Source organism: Bos javanicus, chromosome 2, assembly GCF_032452875.1.
Source record: "Bos javanicus breed banteng chromosome 2, ARS-OSU_banteng_1.0, whole genome shotgun sequence".
Classification (NCBI taxonomy): Eukaryota; Metazoa; Chordata; class Mammalia; order Artiodactyla; family Bovidae; genus Bos; species Bos javanicus.
Genome location: NC_083869.1, coordinates 126,199,720 through 126,215,819, shown reverse-complemented (window position 1 = coordinate 126,215,819; position 16,100 = coordinate 126,199,720). Strand labels below are relative to the sequence as shown.

The window sequence follows — 16,100 nt, the reverse complement described above, 5'->3', positions numbered from 1 at the left end:
GGGGTCGCACAGAGTCGGACACGACTGAAGCGACTTAGCAAGCAGCAGCAGTGTAAACCGACAATGTGGGCTCTCTTGTTTAAAAATTTCAGACTTTAGCAGAAGAGGATTAATCCAAACACAGAGTCCTTCTAAGTCCAGGGCCCCTGAGACTGCACAATTTATATAGAGCACGTGATGATGACGGAGGCAGACTGCTCTCTGGGCGAGTCCATTCTCCTTTTTGGGCCTCAATTGACCCATGGGAGGGTTAGAGGAGATAACAGAACATTTTCCACTTCACCCTGCTGCAAGCTGGGAAGTCACGCCCAAGGCGTAAGAACAAAGTTTGTACCTTTTTTTTCCATTCCAACCACGCCGGATTTGTGTCCAGACCTTTCTGGAAGCCTCCAAACAGCGTCTGGTAACCATAGCAACTCACACCAAACTCCGGGGCCTTCTGCTCCGCCCACCGCTTCAGGAACGCGCTCTTTGATTGGCTCAGCAGGTCGACCAATGGCCGGCAAAGCGGGCTATCTGCCGCGCGGTCAATGGCCGCAGGCTCGAAGTGGGGCGGGACGTTGGAGTGAGCGGGTGGGCCTGGGCGGCACGGCGCCTGCGTGTTTCCGGCTCCGCTGCGGAAAGCGGAGGACTGGAGCCGTTGGACGGACGCGATCCAAAGGATCGGGGAGCGCGGGACGCGAGTGCGGAGCTCGGTTTTCGGAGCGTGGCTAGCAGCTGGCACGATGGGCGGGGAGCAGGAGGAGGATCGGTTCGACGGCATGTTGCTGGCCATGGCGCAGCAGCACGAGGGCGGCGTGCAGGAGGTAACGGCCCGCGCGGAGTTGGCTGGGCCCGGCCTACCCGGGGGAAGGCCCCAGCCACGCTCTCTCCGTCCTTCTCTGCCTTCGAGAAGCCGAGATACACCCCTGGGCCTCGCGGGCTCTGGGATTCCCCTCCACATTCTTACTGCACTCGAGCTTCCGGTCTGGCCTACTCGTACCAGGGCTTTCACTCGTACCAGGCCTGGTTCCCCCCGAGACCTCTCAGCAGTTTCTGCCTTTGCAGCTCCGGCGTCGCTGCACCCGCCCCCGGAAAAGCCCCAGAGTTTGGGGATTTTCCCCCTGCCACCCCCCACCCCACATGCTTTCGTCTCCGTTTCTCCGTTGGTGGCTGTCCCCGAAGAGCATCCCTTGGGATGAATCTTTCTAAACATTACGACTTGCCTGTACGGAGACTTGGAGCGAGCGAAAGAATGTGAGAGTGGGAGGCGATATTAACACGTGGTCTTTGAATGGGGGAACAGGAGGCCTATGTTCACGATTGTTCTACACTGCACCTACCAACTTAAGACCCTTCCACGTCTCCCAGCCTCAGTTTCTTTATTTGAGACACCACTGGGAATCCTTTTATTTCCTGAATTTGTAGGAGAGTAGTGTCTTGAAGGGAGGGACAGTGAGGAATTCTCAGTAACCAGGCTTGGACAGTCAACACGTATTTGTTCGAGTGATTGATCTGTGCAGGAACATAATTTCCTGCGTAGTGACCAGACCCAGTAACACAGAGTGGATGAAGGATATGGACCAACTTAGAAGGGGCTCTGGAATTGGTGTTTTGAACCATGGAAAAGTTCAAAAGGTTGAAAAGCCTGTCAAGATCAGTCTTGTTATTAAAGACACTGAAGGAACTTGCCCAAGATCATCCAACAGGCTCCTGACCTGGAGGGGACCAGCATCCTTAGGCCAGTGTGTGCTGTCCACAGACCATTTCAGGTTCTGTGTCTCTCTGGGGACAAAAGTTTCGAGCTTTCCATTCCCATTCTCATTCAGGTAGGTACCTGTGGTGACCAAGGACTCCTAAGTCCTTTGAGGGCGGAAGAGTACTATTAATTTGAGGATGTGAAAGGCTCCCTCTCCCCTCCCCGCCTCAAATTGTTGACACAACTGGATTTGAAGTGTATTCATTTTTGAGTGAACTGAAAAAAGTGTGTAGAAGCAGGAATTGAAACCATTGAGATAAAATCTAGCATCGGATTTAGAACCACTCTCTTGGACAAATAAAAGGGCTTATTTATAGATGCTAACCTTAGGTCACCACTAGGTCATTTTGTTCATCAGAATGTTTATTGAGCATGTACTCTGAATCAGGTCTGATGCTGGGCCCTGAGGGTGTTCATGGTGCATGCTTATGTGGACTTCACTCTCCTGCAGAGGGTCTCTTGCCCTGGACCAGACACTGCTAGGGACCTCACCTCCTTTACTTGCTTTGGTTCTCACAAAGGATCCTCACGTATATCCCTGGAAATAGGTCCTGCTGCTGTTTCTCTTTTGTGGAGTTAAGAAGCTTTCCTAAGGTCACAGAGCTCATGTCTATCAGTCTTGATACCCAGACTGATGTTCTTAAATCACTTGGCTACCCAGCCAGAATTAGTTGGTCTGAACTTTCTTTGAAATGGCTTCATTTGTTCCCTTCCTTCTAGCTCTGCCCCAGTAATTCAGCCAGTGCCACTCTGGATGGGTTTTTTACTATGTGAAGAGGAAAGGTAGGCGGGCCCCAAGTGTTTCAAGCCATAGATGCCCGTATCCTCAGGCTGCCTCTAGCACCACAAAAAATGTGAAATATACATACACGTGCACACAAGAAAATGAGAAATCTGGGACTTCCTGGTGGTCCAGTGGTTAAGAATCGGCCTGCCAATGCAGAGGACACGGGTTTGATCCCTTGTCTGGGAAGGCCCCACGTGTCATGGAGCAGCTAAGCCTGTGTGCCACAACTGCTGAGTCCATGCCTAAGAGTCCATCCAAGAGAAGCCACCGCAGTGAGAAGCCTGTGAACCACAATGAAGAGCAGCCCCTGCTCACCGCAACTAGAAAGCCTGTGTGTCACAACGAAGACCCAGTGCAGCCAAAAATAAATTAAAAAGAAATGAGAAATCTGCCTTTCAAGTGATCGGGTAAAGTTAGTTTCGGCTTCCTGGCGGAAGTGACAGAGCCCGGGCCTGTGGGGAGGAGGTGTCACCAGTTGAGAGGCTGGGGGTGAAACAGTCTAGTCCCAGGTTCCCTCCTAGGCTAAGAGAGTTCGCTTCTGTGCAGTTGAAGGGCTTCCAGTATGGCATCTCTCCAGCTTCTGTCTTTGTCTCCTTTCAGCTGGTGAACACTTTCTTCAGCTTCCTTCGACGCAAAACAGACTTCTTTGTTGGAGGAGAAGAAGGCATGGCAGAAAAGGTGAGTGTTGGGGGCCAGTGGCCTTTGGGCAGCTCTGTTTCTCCAGAAGAGCTGACCTGGCCTTCTTTGGCATACTAGTAACTTTTAGCAGAAGTAAAAGGCCAGGGGCAAAGAGTCGGGGAAGGGAAGCAAGCCATCGTTTATTAAAGCCCCTCACCTCGCCAACTGCATTACCTACCCTCTTCCCCATGGTCCTTTAACTGTTTGAGGGGCAGGTGTTACTGTCCCCATTTACAAATGAGGAAATTGGTGTGAGTTATAGGAAAGCCAGGGTTGTCCAGATTCTTGAGCCAGGTTATGGGAGAGCCAGGGTTGGAACCAGAGTCTCTTGTAAAACTGCATTCTGCCCCTTACACAATGCTTCTTGGTTCTTTTTCTCCATTGAGCAAAGTGAAAGCATTAGTCTCTCAGTTGTGTCCGACTCTTTGTGACCCCATGGACTGTAGCCCTCCAGGCTCCTCTGTCCGTGAAATTCTCCAGGCGAGCATACTGGAGTGGGTAGCCATTCCCTTCTTCAGGGGATCTTCCCAACCCAGGGATTGAACCCAGGTCTCGTGCATTGGAGGCAGATTCTTTACTGTGGAGCCACCAGGGAAGCCCAGGTTTTATCTAATTACCTCACTGAGAGATGAGAGTAGGCAAATGTTAGAAATTGAGCTTAGAAGACAGAGGTCTAGGAAAACTCAAAGCCAGCCAGTCCTAGTCTTCTTGGATGCTGTGACCCAAAGTTCAGGGATTTGAGAATAGTGGTGGTGTATTTTTTTAATTGTCTATCTCCTATATATATATGTATCTTTTCTAGGTTCTTTTCCATTATAGGTTATTATAAGAAATTGAATATAGTTCCCTGTAGGTCCTTGGGGTGTTTTTTTTTTTTTTTTGTATATAGTAGTGTGTATCTGTTAATCCCAAATTCCCAATTTACCCCCGCTCCCTGGTAACCGTAAGTTTATTTTCTATGTTTGTAAATCTAGTTCTGTTTTGTAAATCAGTTCACTTATATCATTTTTTTTAGATTGCACATATAAATCATATCATACGATATTTGTCTTTCTCTGATTTACTTAGTATGATAATCTCCAGGTCCATCCATATTGCTGCAACTGGTATTTTTTTTAAATGGCTGAGTAATATTCCTGTGTGTGTGTGTGTGTGTACACACCACATCTTCTTTGTGCATCCATCTGTCATTGGACATTTAGACTGCTTTCATGTCTTAGCTATTAAAAGTAGTGCTGTTGTGAACATTGGAGTGCACGTGTCTTTTCCAATTAGAATTTTTGTCTTTTCTGGATATACGCTTAGGAGTGGGATGGCCGGATCATATGGCAACCCACTCCAGTACTTTTGCCTGGAAAATCCCATGGATGGAGGAGCCTGGTGGGCTGCAGTCCATGGGATCGCTAGGAGTCGGACATGACTGAGCGACTTCAGTTTCACTTTTCACTTTCATGCATTGGAGAAGGAAATGGCAACCCACTCCAGTGTTCTTGCCTGGAGAATCCCAGGGACGGGGGAACCTGGTGGGCTGCCGTCTCTGGGGTCGCACAGAGTCGGACACGACTGACTCGACTTAGCAGCAGCAGCCTCTTCTCCACGGTGGCTGCGCCAATTTACGTTTGCACCAACAGTGTAGGAGGGTTCCCTTTTCTCCACATCCTCTCCAGTATTTATTATTTCTAGACTTTTTGATGATAGCCGTTCTGATTGCTGTTAGGTGATTCCTGAGAATTGTGCTTTATGGTACAGGTTCTGAGAGTTTGAATGTCTTTTGATTGCCTAGGTTGTAATTATATTTTTGAAGATTCATAAATAATGAAGAAGATGTCATTTCACTGAACTGTGAAAACTGACAGTTGTTTTCAGTTAAACAGGAGACATAATAACCAAAAGGAGACATTTTACAAACTGCTTTCTGCGGCCTCAGAGTTCTAACAAGCTGAAATGCTTGATAATATGCCTGCTCTGAGGCTACTCTGTAGTAAGGACGTGGTCCTGGAGTAGGAGTCCTGGGTTCTTGGTCTAGTTGTGTGGTCTGGTTGATTTCCCACCAATTCTTTGGTCCTTTTAATCTTCACACCTGTCAAGCAGAAGAAGGTGGACTCACTGACCTTTAGGACCCTTTCTGGCTCAAATATGCTTTCTGTATTAGCACTAGCACCTCCTATTTTTTTGTGGGCCAGACTTCACCATAAAATACCAGCATTCATTCATTTAATTAATATGTATAAGACTGTGAGGAAGTGGTGGGTGTTTGTCCTAGGAGCATAAAATGGTGACTAACCTAGGTTGAGTGCTCAGGGAAGACGCTGAGGGAGATGTCTGAGGTATGAAGGTTGAGTGAGGTAGCAGGCAGAAGGGAGAGAGATTAACAAAATTTTGGAATTTAGAGTTCTTGGATTTTAGGGTTAAATATGCACTGTATTGCCTCCTAAAATCCAAAAGAATTCTAATCCCAAAACACATCTGGCCCCAATAGGTTCAAAAAAGGGTCTGTGAACTTGAATTCTTGGGCTTCCCTGGTGGCTCAGATGGTAAAGAATCTGCCTGCAATGCAGGAGACCCTGGGTTGGATCCCTGGTCTGGAAGATCCCTCAGAGAAGGGAATCGCTACCCACTACCTCCAATATTCTTGCCTGGAGAATTCCATGGACAGAGGAACCTGGCAGGTTACAGTCCATGGGGTTGCAAAGAGTCAGACACCACTGAGCGACTAACACTTTCACAGTGCATATACTGTATATAATATACTTTACTCCAGTCCAGGGGTCAGGAGCAGCATAATGTAATGAAACATTGATACTTCTGCAGAGAAGTGTATATCCATGTTTATGCCAAGATATGAAGACTGTAAATACCTTCATGCTTCAAACTTAGAGAAACACAAAAACACTTTAGTTTTTATAGCTTTTGAAGCTAGGCATTATGGATTTGCATAAAGGCCATAATGATCAAATCAATATTTTATTGACATAGGAAGAGACAAATAGACTAGTGAAACAGAGAACCCAGAAAAAGTCTACCGTTAAGATGTGTCCAGGAAGGTAAATCAGTTCACAGGCAAAGGTGATTTGATAAGTCGTGCTGCTACAGCTGGCTATTTGGAAAAGTACCAAAAGTGTAAAACCGTCTGTTTTATTCGTATGTGCGTGCTTGCTAAGTCACTTCAGTTGTGTCTGACTCTGCGACCCTGTGGACTGTAGCCTGCCAGGCCCCTCTGTCCATGGGATTCTCCGGGCACCAATACTGGAGTGGGTTGCCATGCCCTCCTCCAAGGGATCTTCCTGGCTCAGGGATAGAACCTGTGTGTCTTGTGTCTCCTGTATTGCCAACTAGTGCCACCTGGGAAGCCTGTTGTACTCGTATCTAAAAATAAATTCCAGATCAAGAAGAGCTTAGTAAGGAAAGCTAGGAAATTATGTATAACCTTGTGTGGAAGAGACCTAGCAAGGATAGAAACCTGGAAGCTATAGAATAAAAGATAGCTGCTTGTCTCTTCAGATATAGAAAATGTGGCAGAAGAGACGCAGTGATATAGAGTCATTTGAAAAACAATAGATCTGGGAAAAATGTGCAATGCAGAGGACAGATAAAATTTAGGAGCCAGTTTAATATGCAGGAACTCTTATAAGTTGACAAGAAAAGGATAAATGGAAAAATGGGCCATTCCATGAGGAGCATATGAAAAGATGCTTATATTCAGTAGTAATCAAGGAAATGTAGATGAACTCAACAGTGAGATGCCCTTTTCTCTGGTCAAACTGACAAAAATATTTTTTTTTAATTGCTTACAGGGATGTGGGGGGAAAAAAGGGTACTCTTCAGACATTGTTGGTAAAAGTGAATTATAGTTCTTTTTTATTATAAAAGATGCTCAATATCACTAGTCATTAGAGAAAGGCAAATAAAAACCACAGTGAGATGTCACCTCACACTCACTAGGATGGATTCTGTCAGAAACCCCCAGAAACACTAAGTGTTGGATAAGGTTGTGGAGAAATTGGGACTCTCGTGCACTACCAGTGGGAATTTAAAATAGTGCAGCTGCTGTGGAAAACGGTATGGCAGTGCCTCAGAAAATTGAAAAAGAGAGCTACCATATGATCCAGCAATCCCATTACCCCCTGAAATTGGAAGCAGGATCTTTTTTTTTTAATTTTTGGCTGTGCTGGGCCTTAACTACCGCATGGACTTCCCTCTGGTTTCGGCGAGTGGGGGCTGCTCCCCAGGACTACCCTCTAGTGTGTGGGCTTCTCGTGGTGGCGGCTTTTCTTGTTGCGGAGCGTGGTCTCTAGGACAAGTGGGCTTCCATAGTTGCAGCACGTGGGCTCAGTAATTGCGGTTCCCAGGCTCTAGCGCCCAGGCTCAGTGGCTGTGGTGCGTGGGCTTAGTTGCTGTGCGGCATATGGGATCTTCTTGGATCAGGGATCAAACCTGTGTCTCCTGCATTGGCTGGTGGGTTCTTTACCACTGAGCCACCAGGGAAGCCCTGGAAGCAGGATCTTGAAGAGAGATTTGCACACCCATAGCAGCAGGGTGTGCTGGCAGGCTACAGTCCATGGAGTTGCAGAGTTGGGCACGACTGAGCACACACATACATACATATTATTCAGCCTTCTAAAGGAAGACAGACAAGAGCACATACTGAATTAGTCCATTTATATGAAGTTCTAGAACAGGAGTGTGTCTTCTCCCTCAGACGTGTTCCCCCACTCCATGGTCAGGTCCAGGACCTCATGCCTTTGGGTTTAGCTTAAATATCTCTCTGGAGTCTTCCTTGGCCAGTCTGGTGGGACCCACTCTCTACTTTCCTATCACCCAGGCTAGATCAGGAAAGCTGTGTTCAGGTATGCTCACCGAACACTCTGGGGGCCTCCCAGCCCTCCTCACCCCTTTCTCACTCTGCTGGGCTCTGGTTCCCAAAGACATGTCCAGTGACAGAAGCTTACTCTGACAGCCTGCCAGTTGGCACCCTGAGTAGGCTACAGTCTCGCTGGGGTCTCTGCCTGGGCCTGGGCCTGGGCCTGGGCCCCGGTAAAGCTGGTGGGAGGAGACTGGGAGGAGGGGTCAGAGGCTGCTGTGACTGGCCTTGACTCTGCCTGGTGGTTCAGCTCTGCCCTCATCTGCCCTCCAGGAGCTGGGAAGGAACAGGACGAATGGGACGTGATTCACTGGAGCTGGGAGAGGGGACGGCCCCGCTCCTGCCTCCCCTTGGCCACTGGTTAGCAGATGGCCTGAGTTCAAGGTCTCCCTGATTAGGGTGGAACAGCCTCTGCTGGCGTAATTGGGCCATGACCAGCCCCTTCTGTTGACAGCACAGTGGCCTTCAGGTGGCTCATTTCTTTGTTACATATACCTCATTTTGTTAACCCATTTGGTTTCGGGGCGCTTTTGGTACCCTTTAGCCTCGAAGAGTGTGGAGCTACTGTAATGTGGCATGAAGTTGGAGGTTTGAGGGTAACAGGAAGAATTGGCACCCAATGAATGAGAAGCCACAGGGCATTTGGCAGAACCCTAGGCCTAGGAGCCCATGGCTGACTTTGGTGACCCTGAGCCCCACGTGGTTCCTCTCAACTCTTGCAGATCCATTTCCCTCTAGCTCTGGCTCAGAGATTCTTGAAAGATGGTTTGTTGACCACTGATCATGTGGTGGGTGTCCTGTGAGGGCTCCTCCAGGTGTGTGGGTTGACACAGAGTTGGGTTTCCTAAGTTGGGTAAATTCCTGAGTCTGCCAAAGGAGAAGAGGTGAAATTGAACAGACACTTGAGCTGGTCCTGGAGGATAAGAAGCTGTTTGTGAGGTGACCTGGGAGTAGAGGCAAGGATATTGTAGGCAAAGAACAGCTATGTAAGACTGCTTTTAGAAATAACACGATAGAAGCACAGAGAGATGACCTCAGGGTCACACAGGCAGAAGGAGTAGGCCAGGATCTCAGATGCAGGTGTGACTCAAGTATGCATGAGAATTGGCCAGGAGGGCCTGTTAAAAGTACAAATTGCTGGGCCACACCCCTGGGACTTCTGATTGGGTAGGCCTGGAGTAGAGCCTGAGAGTCAGCATTTCTAACAAATTCTGGGTGATGCCAACATATTCTGTGGATCAGGGACCCACACTTCAGGAGCTCCTGATGTAAAACGAGAGGTGTAACCATTCCCCCTTTTGTTATCTTCATAGCAGAGAAGGTGCTTCTCCACCAGTTGACCCTGGGTTAGCCTCAGCCAGGCAGGGGGTATTGGGAAGCCAGCAGTTCATGGGCAGTTGGTTTGTGGCTAGGACTGTGCCAGTCTCTTGACAAGTGTCATATGCATCTTCGTGACAGCTGATGAAACTGAGGCTAAGAAAGGTCAAAGTTGTTTCCTTGTCCAAGACCACAGAGCCAGACCCTGGGGTAACAGTTTTGGGGTCACTTTTGGGCCGCAGAGGGGGGCAGCTAGCACGAAGCAGGTTAGAAGCATCCTAGGAAGGCGTCGTGGGAGAGGGTGGATTTGAAATGGATAGCTTACAGGCCGAGGGGAGGAAGCCGCTGACCTTTTCCCTCCGGAATGCTCTTTCTGGCCTGAGAGCTGAGGAAAAGTTTCTCAGAGGGGCTGAGGCTGGAGTTCTCCTGACAGCTTCACTCTGCTGTGAAGGACTTTCAAAGCACTTATCATTTGGTCTGCCCGACATTCCTGTGAGGTGGGGACTTATCCTTGCTGATAAGGACTCTGAAGCTCCCTGGGGATCTTCCCGACCCAGGGATCGAACCTGCATCTCCTACATTGGCAGGTGGGTTGTTTAACCACTGAGCCACCAGGGAAGCCCATTAAAACCATTAATAGGTTAAGTAATTTGCCAAAAACGAAATAGCTAGTGTGTGACAAGCCTGGATTAGAACGCAGGTTGTCCAACTTCAGTGTTGGGTCTTATTTCCTGGACTGCCTTTTTTTTTTTTTTAAGTGGTTGCTATTTATTGAAGCAGATACTTTGCAGGTACTCTCATTACAACTCAATGAGATAGATGTGTATTAAATCCCATTTTAAAGATGTGGAAACTGAGGTTCTAAGTGCAGTGCGTTGCCCAGGCACTCAGAGATGGGACTGGCTTCATGTCTTGGAACGTGTCTTCTCCTCCAGTGCCTCTTAGCCTTCTCTTCCTGGCACTCAGAGATGGGACTGGCTTCATGTCTTGGAACGTGTCTTCTCCTCCAGTGCCTCTTAGCCTTCTCTTCCTTCCTCAGCTTATCACACAGACCTTCAACCACCACAACCAGCTGGCACAGAAGGCCCGGCGGGAGAAGCGAGCTCGGCAGGAGACTGAGCGGCGGGAGAAGGCAGAGCGGGCAGCCAGGTTGGCCAAGGAGGCCAAGTCAGAGACCTCTGGGCCCCAGATCAAAGAACTGACTGATGAGGAGGCTGAGAGGCTACAGCTGGAAATTGACCAGGTAGGAATGGGCTTGCCTCCCCTGCCCCCTGACCCCATGGACACTAGAAGTGGGGCCCCTCTTGCCACCTGTTTTCCCCTTTGCCACAGAAAAAGGATGCCGAGAATCAGGAGGCCCAGCTCAAGAATGGCAGCCTTGGCTCACCAGGGAAGCAGGTGAGATGGACTGGAGGGCTTTGGGAGCTTCTGGGGCTCTTTATCCACTCCCTTTCTCTGGAAGGTCCACCCCACCGTTCCCTTAGCTTTGGGAATCCTCCTCATACTCCAGGACCCCACATTGGACCAAAGGGGGATTTAAAAAACCCTCCAAAGCTCACTGGCTTAATTTAAGCCTTGGCAGGAAAGCCAGAGAGACAGAGATGGGCAGTGCTGCATGGACACCATGCGGGTGGGCTTGGGTCCGCGGTGGGTTTTTCTGACACCCCTAGGGCATGTTCTCCTCAGGGCTCCTCCCGCTCCCACATAATCCTTGGGGCACTCCTTCAGCTCTTCAGAGGTTCTGGTCTGGGGCTGGGTCCCCACCCTCCAGACAGAGAAGAATGAAGCTGACCATTTGGCAGGCTGGTTTTCCTTTAGAACAACTCTGCTGGAGCCACCTCCTGACCTGCTCTGGGCTGGGCTTCCTTCCCAAGTCCCTTGGCTGGGTCCCCGGGGTCTGTCTCTGAGTGCCGCCACCCCCCAGCTGTCCCACGGTCTCCCCATCTGAGCTCCTCTCGGGCAGAGCCGGCAGAGAGCCAAACAGGTTTTAGCTCTGACTTGCAGTGCGCTGGACTGGGCAGGGACCAGGTCTGCTGTGTTGTCTGTGGCTGTATGTGCCGTGCCAGCCAGTGGGGTTCAGTCTGGGTCTGTCAGGGAAGCAGCCAAGCACCCCAATTGTGAGCAGGAGGCCGAGGAGGAGGAGGAGGAGGAGGACGAGAAGGACAAAGGGAAACTGAAGCCCAACCTCGGCAACGGGGCGGACCTGCCCAGTTACCGCTGGACCCAGACCCTGTCGGAGCTGGACGTGAGTGCGGGGGCTGGGGTGGTGGGGAGGCAGCTGGCCTGGGGCGCCTCCTGACTGCTCCTGCCCCGTGCAGCTGGCTGTGCCCTTCTGCGTGAACTTCCGGCTGAAGGGGAAGGACGTGGTGGTGGACATCCAGCGGCGGCATCTCCGGGTGGGGCTCAAGGGACAGCCAGCGATCGTGGATGGGGAGCTCTACAATGAGGTGAAGGTGGAGGAGAGCTCGTGGCTCATCGAAGACGGCAAGGTGGTGACGGTGCATCTGGAGAAGGTGCGAAAAGTCCCGCCTCCTGCCCTCTGTCCTAATTGGCTGTTCCTGAACTTTGGGGGCCTCATGGGCATATCTTATTTCATCCCCACAGTAAGACTTCTATAGTAGGTCTGTCACATTTTAGAGTCAGAAAAAGGGCAGCCCAAGAGATCTGCCCAACTTCTGCCTCTAGGAGAGGGTGGAGTTAAGGATCAGGATTGTCTTTAGTAGCAAAGCCTTTTCCTTTCCATTAGGTTTTTGTTGTTCTACCAGTTTATTCCTACCAACCCATCTCCCTCCACCCTCACGCACGCGTGCTCAGTCATGTAACCCCATGGGCTGCAGCCCGCCAGGTTCCTCTGTCCATGGACTTTTCCAGGCAAGACTACGGGAGTGGGTTGCCATTTCCTTCTCCAGGTCCATTAGGTTTTTTTCTAGTTTTTATTTTGGGTCTGAATTTTTATTATGAGTCTTAGTTGCCATGTGCAGGATCTTCCCTGTGGCATGTGGGATCTTTAGTTGCAGCACATGGGACCTAGTTCCCTGACCAGGCATCGAACCTGGGCCCCCTGTCTTGGGAACTCAGAGTCTTAACCATTGGACCCACCAGGAAAGTCCGTCCATTAGGTTTGTATCGATACAAGCATTCAATTCAGCAAATACTTGAACACCTGCTACGTGCCAGAGACTGTTCTAAGTGCTGGAGGGAAAACAGTGAACAAGACGTAGAAAACTATGCCCCTCGGGAGTCCTGTGTTCTCCCCTCTCAGAGAACTGGGATACAGACCCCAGTAAATGAACGTGGTCTCTGTGAAGTGCCAGGGTCCAAGGGAAGTGTCCCATGGCACATACTGCCTGGCCCAGCCTACCTGACCCCCTTGGCTGCCTCTCACTCAACCCTCTGTGCCCTTGCCCTTGCGTTTCCTCCCACCTGGAATGTCCTTCCCTGCTTTTTAACGTGGCTCACGCGAGTCATTTAAGGCCCAGCCCATGTGTGTCGTCCTAACCTCTCCCTCCACCTGGGTGAGTATCTCCCTCTGTACTTTATTCTTTCCCTTATCATGCTGACTGTCTCCGTGTCTGTCTCCCCCAGCCACCGGGGAGGGCAGAGGTCTTGCCCATCTGCCCCTAGGTCCCAGTTCAGCCTCGCAAGCCCCTGATGCAGGATGTGGCTGGGAGAGCGTTTGGTTCTGGAAGAGCGGGGGGGTGGCCACCAGGGTCCAGAGTGAGCCACCACCCGTCCCCGGGTGGCCCTCCTCTTCCTTTCAGATCAACAAGATGGAGTGGTGGAGCCGCTTGGTATCCAGTGACCCCGAGATCAATACTAAGAAGATCAACCCCGAGAACTCCAAGGTGAGCTCAGGCTGGTTGGAGGAGCTGCGGTTGGGAGGTTTGGGGCCTGGGTGGCCCCAGGGCTTCACCCACCCTGTCACTTTCTGCCCCTAGCTGTCAGACCTGGACAGTGAGACCCGTAGCATGGTGGAGAAGATGATGTATGACCAGAGACAGAAGTCCATGGGGCTGCCTACCTCCGATGAGCAGAAGAAACAGGAGATTCTGAAGAAGTGAGCAATGCAGAGATGGGGGTTTGGGGAGGTGTCAGTTTGGGACCTGGGTGACAGCGGCGAGTGTTTACTGAGCAGAACACAGGAGCTGCCCCGCCCCTTCCAGGACGAGCCAGCCAAGTTTATGGCTTTATAGCCTTGGCTTGCCTCCCCTAATCACTTACTGAGGTCATCTTGAGGGCAAGGCCACCACAGGATAGGAAAGGGTAACAGGCGGTCACAGTCACCAACAGAAAAAGTAGTGCCGGTATTGGCACCTCAGCATCCAACCTTGGGGAGACCTTGGGGGCCCCACTCCTGCCTGGCATGGCTCCAGGTTGCTGAGAGTTGTAAACAGATGAGACCTCATGTTGGAGGCTGAGAGAAAGGGGCAAAGTTGGGGGACGGATGGCCTGTCCCACCTTCCCGCTTTGTCTCTGCAGGTTCATGGATCAGCATCCAGAGATGGACTTTTCCAAGGCCAGATTCAACTAGCCCCTGTGTGTGCTCCCCTGAACTCTCCAGGCTGAACTCCCGGCTCCCCACTCTCCTCTCCCACCCTCCCTGGGACTGGTGGGCCGCAGGGCCAGGGCAGGCACGGGGCTGGCCGGCACACACAGGTCCCAGGCCATCATGGGAGAAGGGTTGGGGCCTTGGGGGGTCTTGTCCTCCCCAGCTGGCCTGCTGTTACACATTAAAACCATTTACCCAATTCCACTCGTGTCTTCTCTTCTCTCTGGCCTTTCTCTGGGGTTCAGGCCTCTTAAGACTGCTGCTGCCACCTGGGGGCTTGGCTGCTCACCCAGGCTCTGCCATGTGATCTAGGGCAAGTCCTTGTCCCTCCCTGGGCTCAGTTTCTCATTCCTTAGAGGATTCAGACAAGGCTTTTAGTCTGTGTATGATTTTGAACAAAAGGTGTTGGTTACAGGCATCAAACATATGTCAGATTCTCCCAGGGGCCCATGACTCTGCAGCATTTAAGACCAGCCTGACTTGATTTCTGTTTTCATCTCTGAGACAATTTCCCACTGCACTGGGTCTGTCCTCTAGTCCTGGAGCAAGTGTTTCTAAAACTACACACTACTTCCCAGAGGCAGAGAGCAAGCAGCAAAGGCTAGGGGCACTGCCTAGGCCTCAGATGGGCTTTGTGTGTGGTGGGGATCTGGCTGGGAAGGCAGGGGGAAGCCCAATGGAGCCTGTTGTGTGTCTTTGACCTGGACCCTTGCAGATTTTAGGGCTTCTCAGAGTGAGCCACTGAGGCTGTGCTCAGGCTGGAGAGGTGTTCTCTTTTGCCCCAATCCAGCCACCAGAGCTGACCCTTGCCCCGCTTTGGCAGGAAGTACAGGTCACAGTGCAGAGTGCCATAGAGGTTATGGTAACAAGAGGAATGGGTTCACTTGCCCAGGGTGCTGTGCTCTGTGAGCCACGGGTGACCCCTGAATTTCTAGGACACAGCATATGTGTCCTTTTGGCATCTCAGAATAGCTTGTTAAAGACAAGCTATGCAGTATTTGGCTTTGTCTGTTTATCAAACTTACAAACCCCTTTTTCTGGGAATGCCAGTAGTGGTTCCCAAGGCTGAGCTTGGATAATGGGGCTCAAAAAAATCTTTGGCCCCAGAGGCCCATTTTCTAAGGTCAGATTGCTTCTTGGCAGGAAAGCTGTGACAAACCTAGACAGCGTCTTAAGGAGCAGAGACATCACTTTGCTGACAAAGGACCGTATAGTCAAGGCCACGTTCTTTCCAGTAGTCATGTAGGGATGTGAGAGTGGGACCATAAAGAGCAGAGAACCAAACTGGTGCTGGAAACAACCCTCGAGGGCTCCCTTGGAAAGCAAGGAGATCAAAACAGTCAATCTTCAGGGAGTCAACCCTGAATATTCTCTGGAAGGCCTGATGTTGAAGCTCTAATACTATGGCCACCTGATGCAAACAGCTGACTCATTGGAAAAGACCCTGATGCTGGGAAAGATTGAGGGCAGGAGGAGAAGGGGACGACGTGGATGGTGTCACCGATTCAATGGACACGAACTTGGGCAAACTGGGAGATGGTGAGGGACGGGGAGGCCTGTCATGCTGCAGTCTGTGGGGTTGCAAACAGTCGGACACGATTTAGTGACTGAACAAGGGCCAAGGCTAAGGTGGAGGGGCTGTAGCATGACTCTGCTCTGTCCAGTGATATCCCTGGGCTCCAGTGCCCCATGGTCATTTTCCTCACCATTTAAAAAAATTTTTTTGGTGGCCACACTGTGGCATGTGGAATCTTAGCTCCCCGATCAGGGATTTAACCCTTGCCCCTTGTGAAAGTGAAAGTTGCTCCGTCGTGTCTGACTCTTCGTGACCCCATGGACTAGCCCGCCAGGCTCCTCTGTCCATGTAATTCTCCAGGCAGGAATACTGGAGTGGATTGCCTTTCCCTTCTCCAGGGGATCTTCCTGACTCAGGGATCGAACCCCAGTCTCCCACTTTGCAGATAGGTTCAGCCACCAGGGAAGCAGTGGAAGTGCAGAGTTCTAACTACTGGGCTACCAGGGAATTCCTGGCCTGTGGTTACTTTCAATCACCAAGGGCCACGACCTGGATGGAACAGCAGAGCCTAAGGAGGGCGGCCAGTTCTATCACTGGTACTGAGCCTGCGGTCATGGCCACAGGGACCATCCATTGTGTCCAATAGGAAACTGA

At 50.7% G+C, this 16,100-nt stretch overlaps 1 protein-coding gene across 2 annotated transcripts; it reads left to right on the top strand.

Annotated features, from left to right (window-relative positions):
• The first annotated feature begins 576 nt into the window (after positions 1-576).
• On the top strand, positions 577-14,129 carry NUDC (nuclear distribution C, dynein complex regulator). Of its 2 annotated transcripts, none has more exons than XM_061392296.1 (9): positions 577-806; positions 3,126-3,203; positions 10,421-10,624; positions 10,714-10,779; positions 11,507-11,626; positions 11,700-11,894; positions 13,143-13,226; positions 13,320-13,438; positions 13,861-14,129. In XM_061392296.1, the coding sequence occupies exons 1-9, from the start codon at positions 726-728 to the stop codon at positions 13,910-13,912; spliced, it is 999 nt and encodes a 332-aa protein (XP_061248280.1). In that variant the 5' UTR covers positions 577-725; the 3' UTR covers positions 13,913-14,129. The 2 variants fall into 2 exon arrangements, with proteins under 2 accessions (XP_061248280.1, XP_061248270.1); XM_061392286.1 differs by having other exon boundaries at positions 596-806; positions 11,462-11,626.
• Positions 14,130-16,100: the final 1,971 nt, after the last annotated feature.

Coding starts and splice junctions, on each gene's coding strand:
- NUDC (XM_061392286.1), top strand. CDS start 726: ATGGGCGGGGAGCAGGAGGAGGATCGGTTCGACGGCATGTTGCTGGCC. Junction 11,895..13,142: donor TGACGGTGCATCTGGAGAAG/GTGCGAAAAGTC, acceptor TCTTCCTTTCAG/ATCAACAAGATGGAGTGGTG. Junction 13,227..13,319: donor TCAACCCCGAGAACTCCAAG/GTGAGCTCAGGC, acceptor TTCTGCCCCTAG/CTGTCAGACCTGGACAGTGA.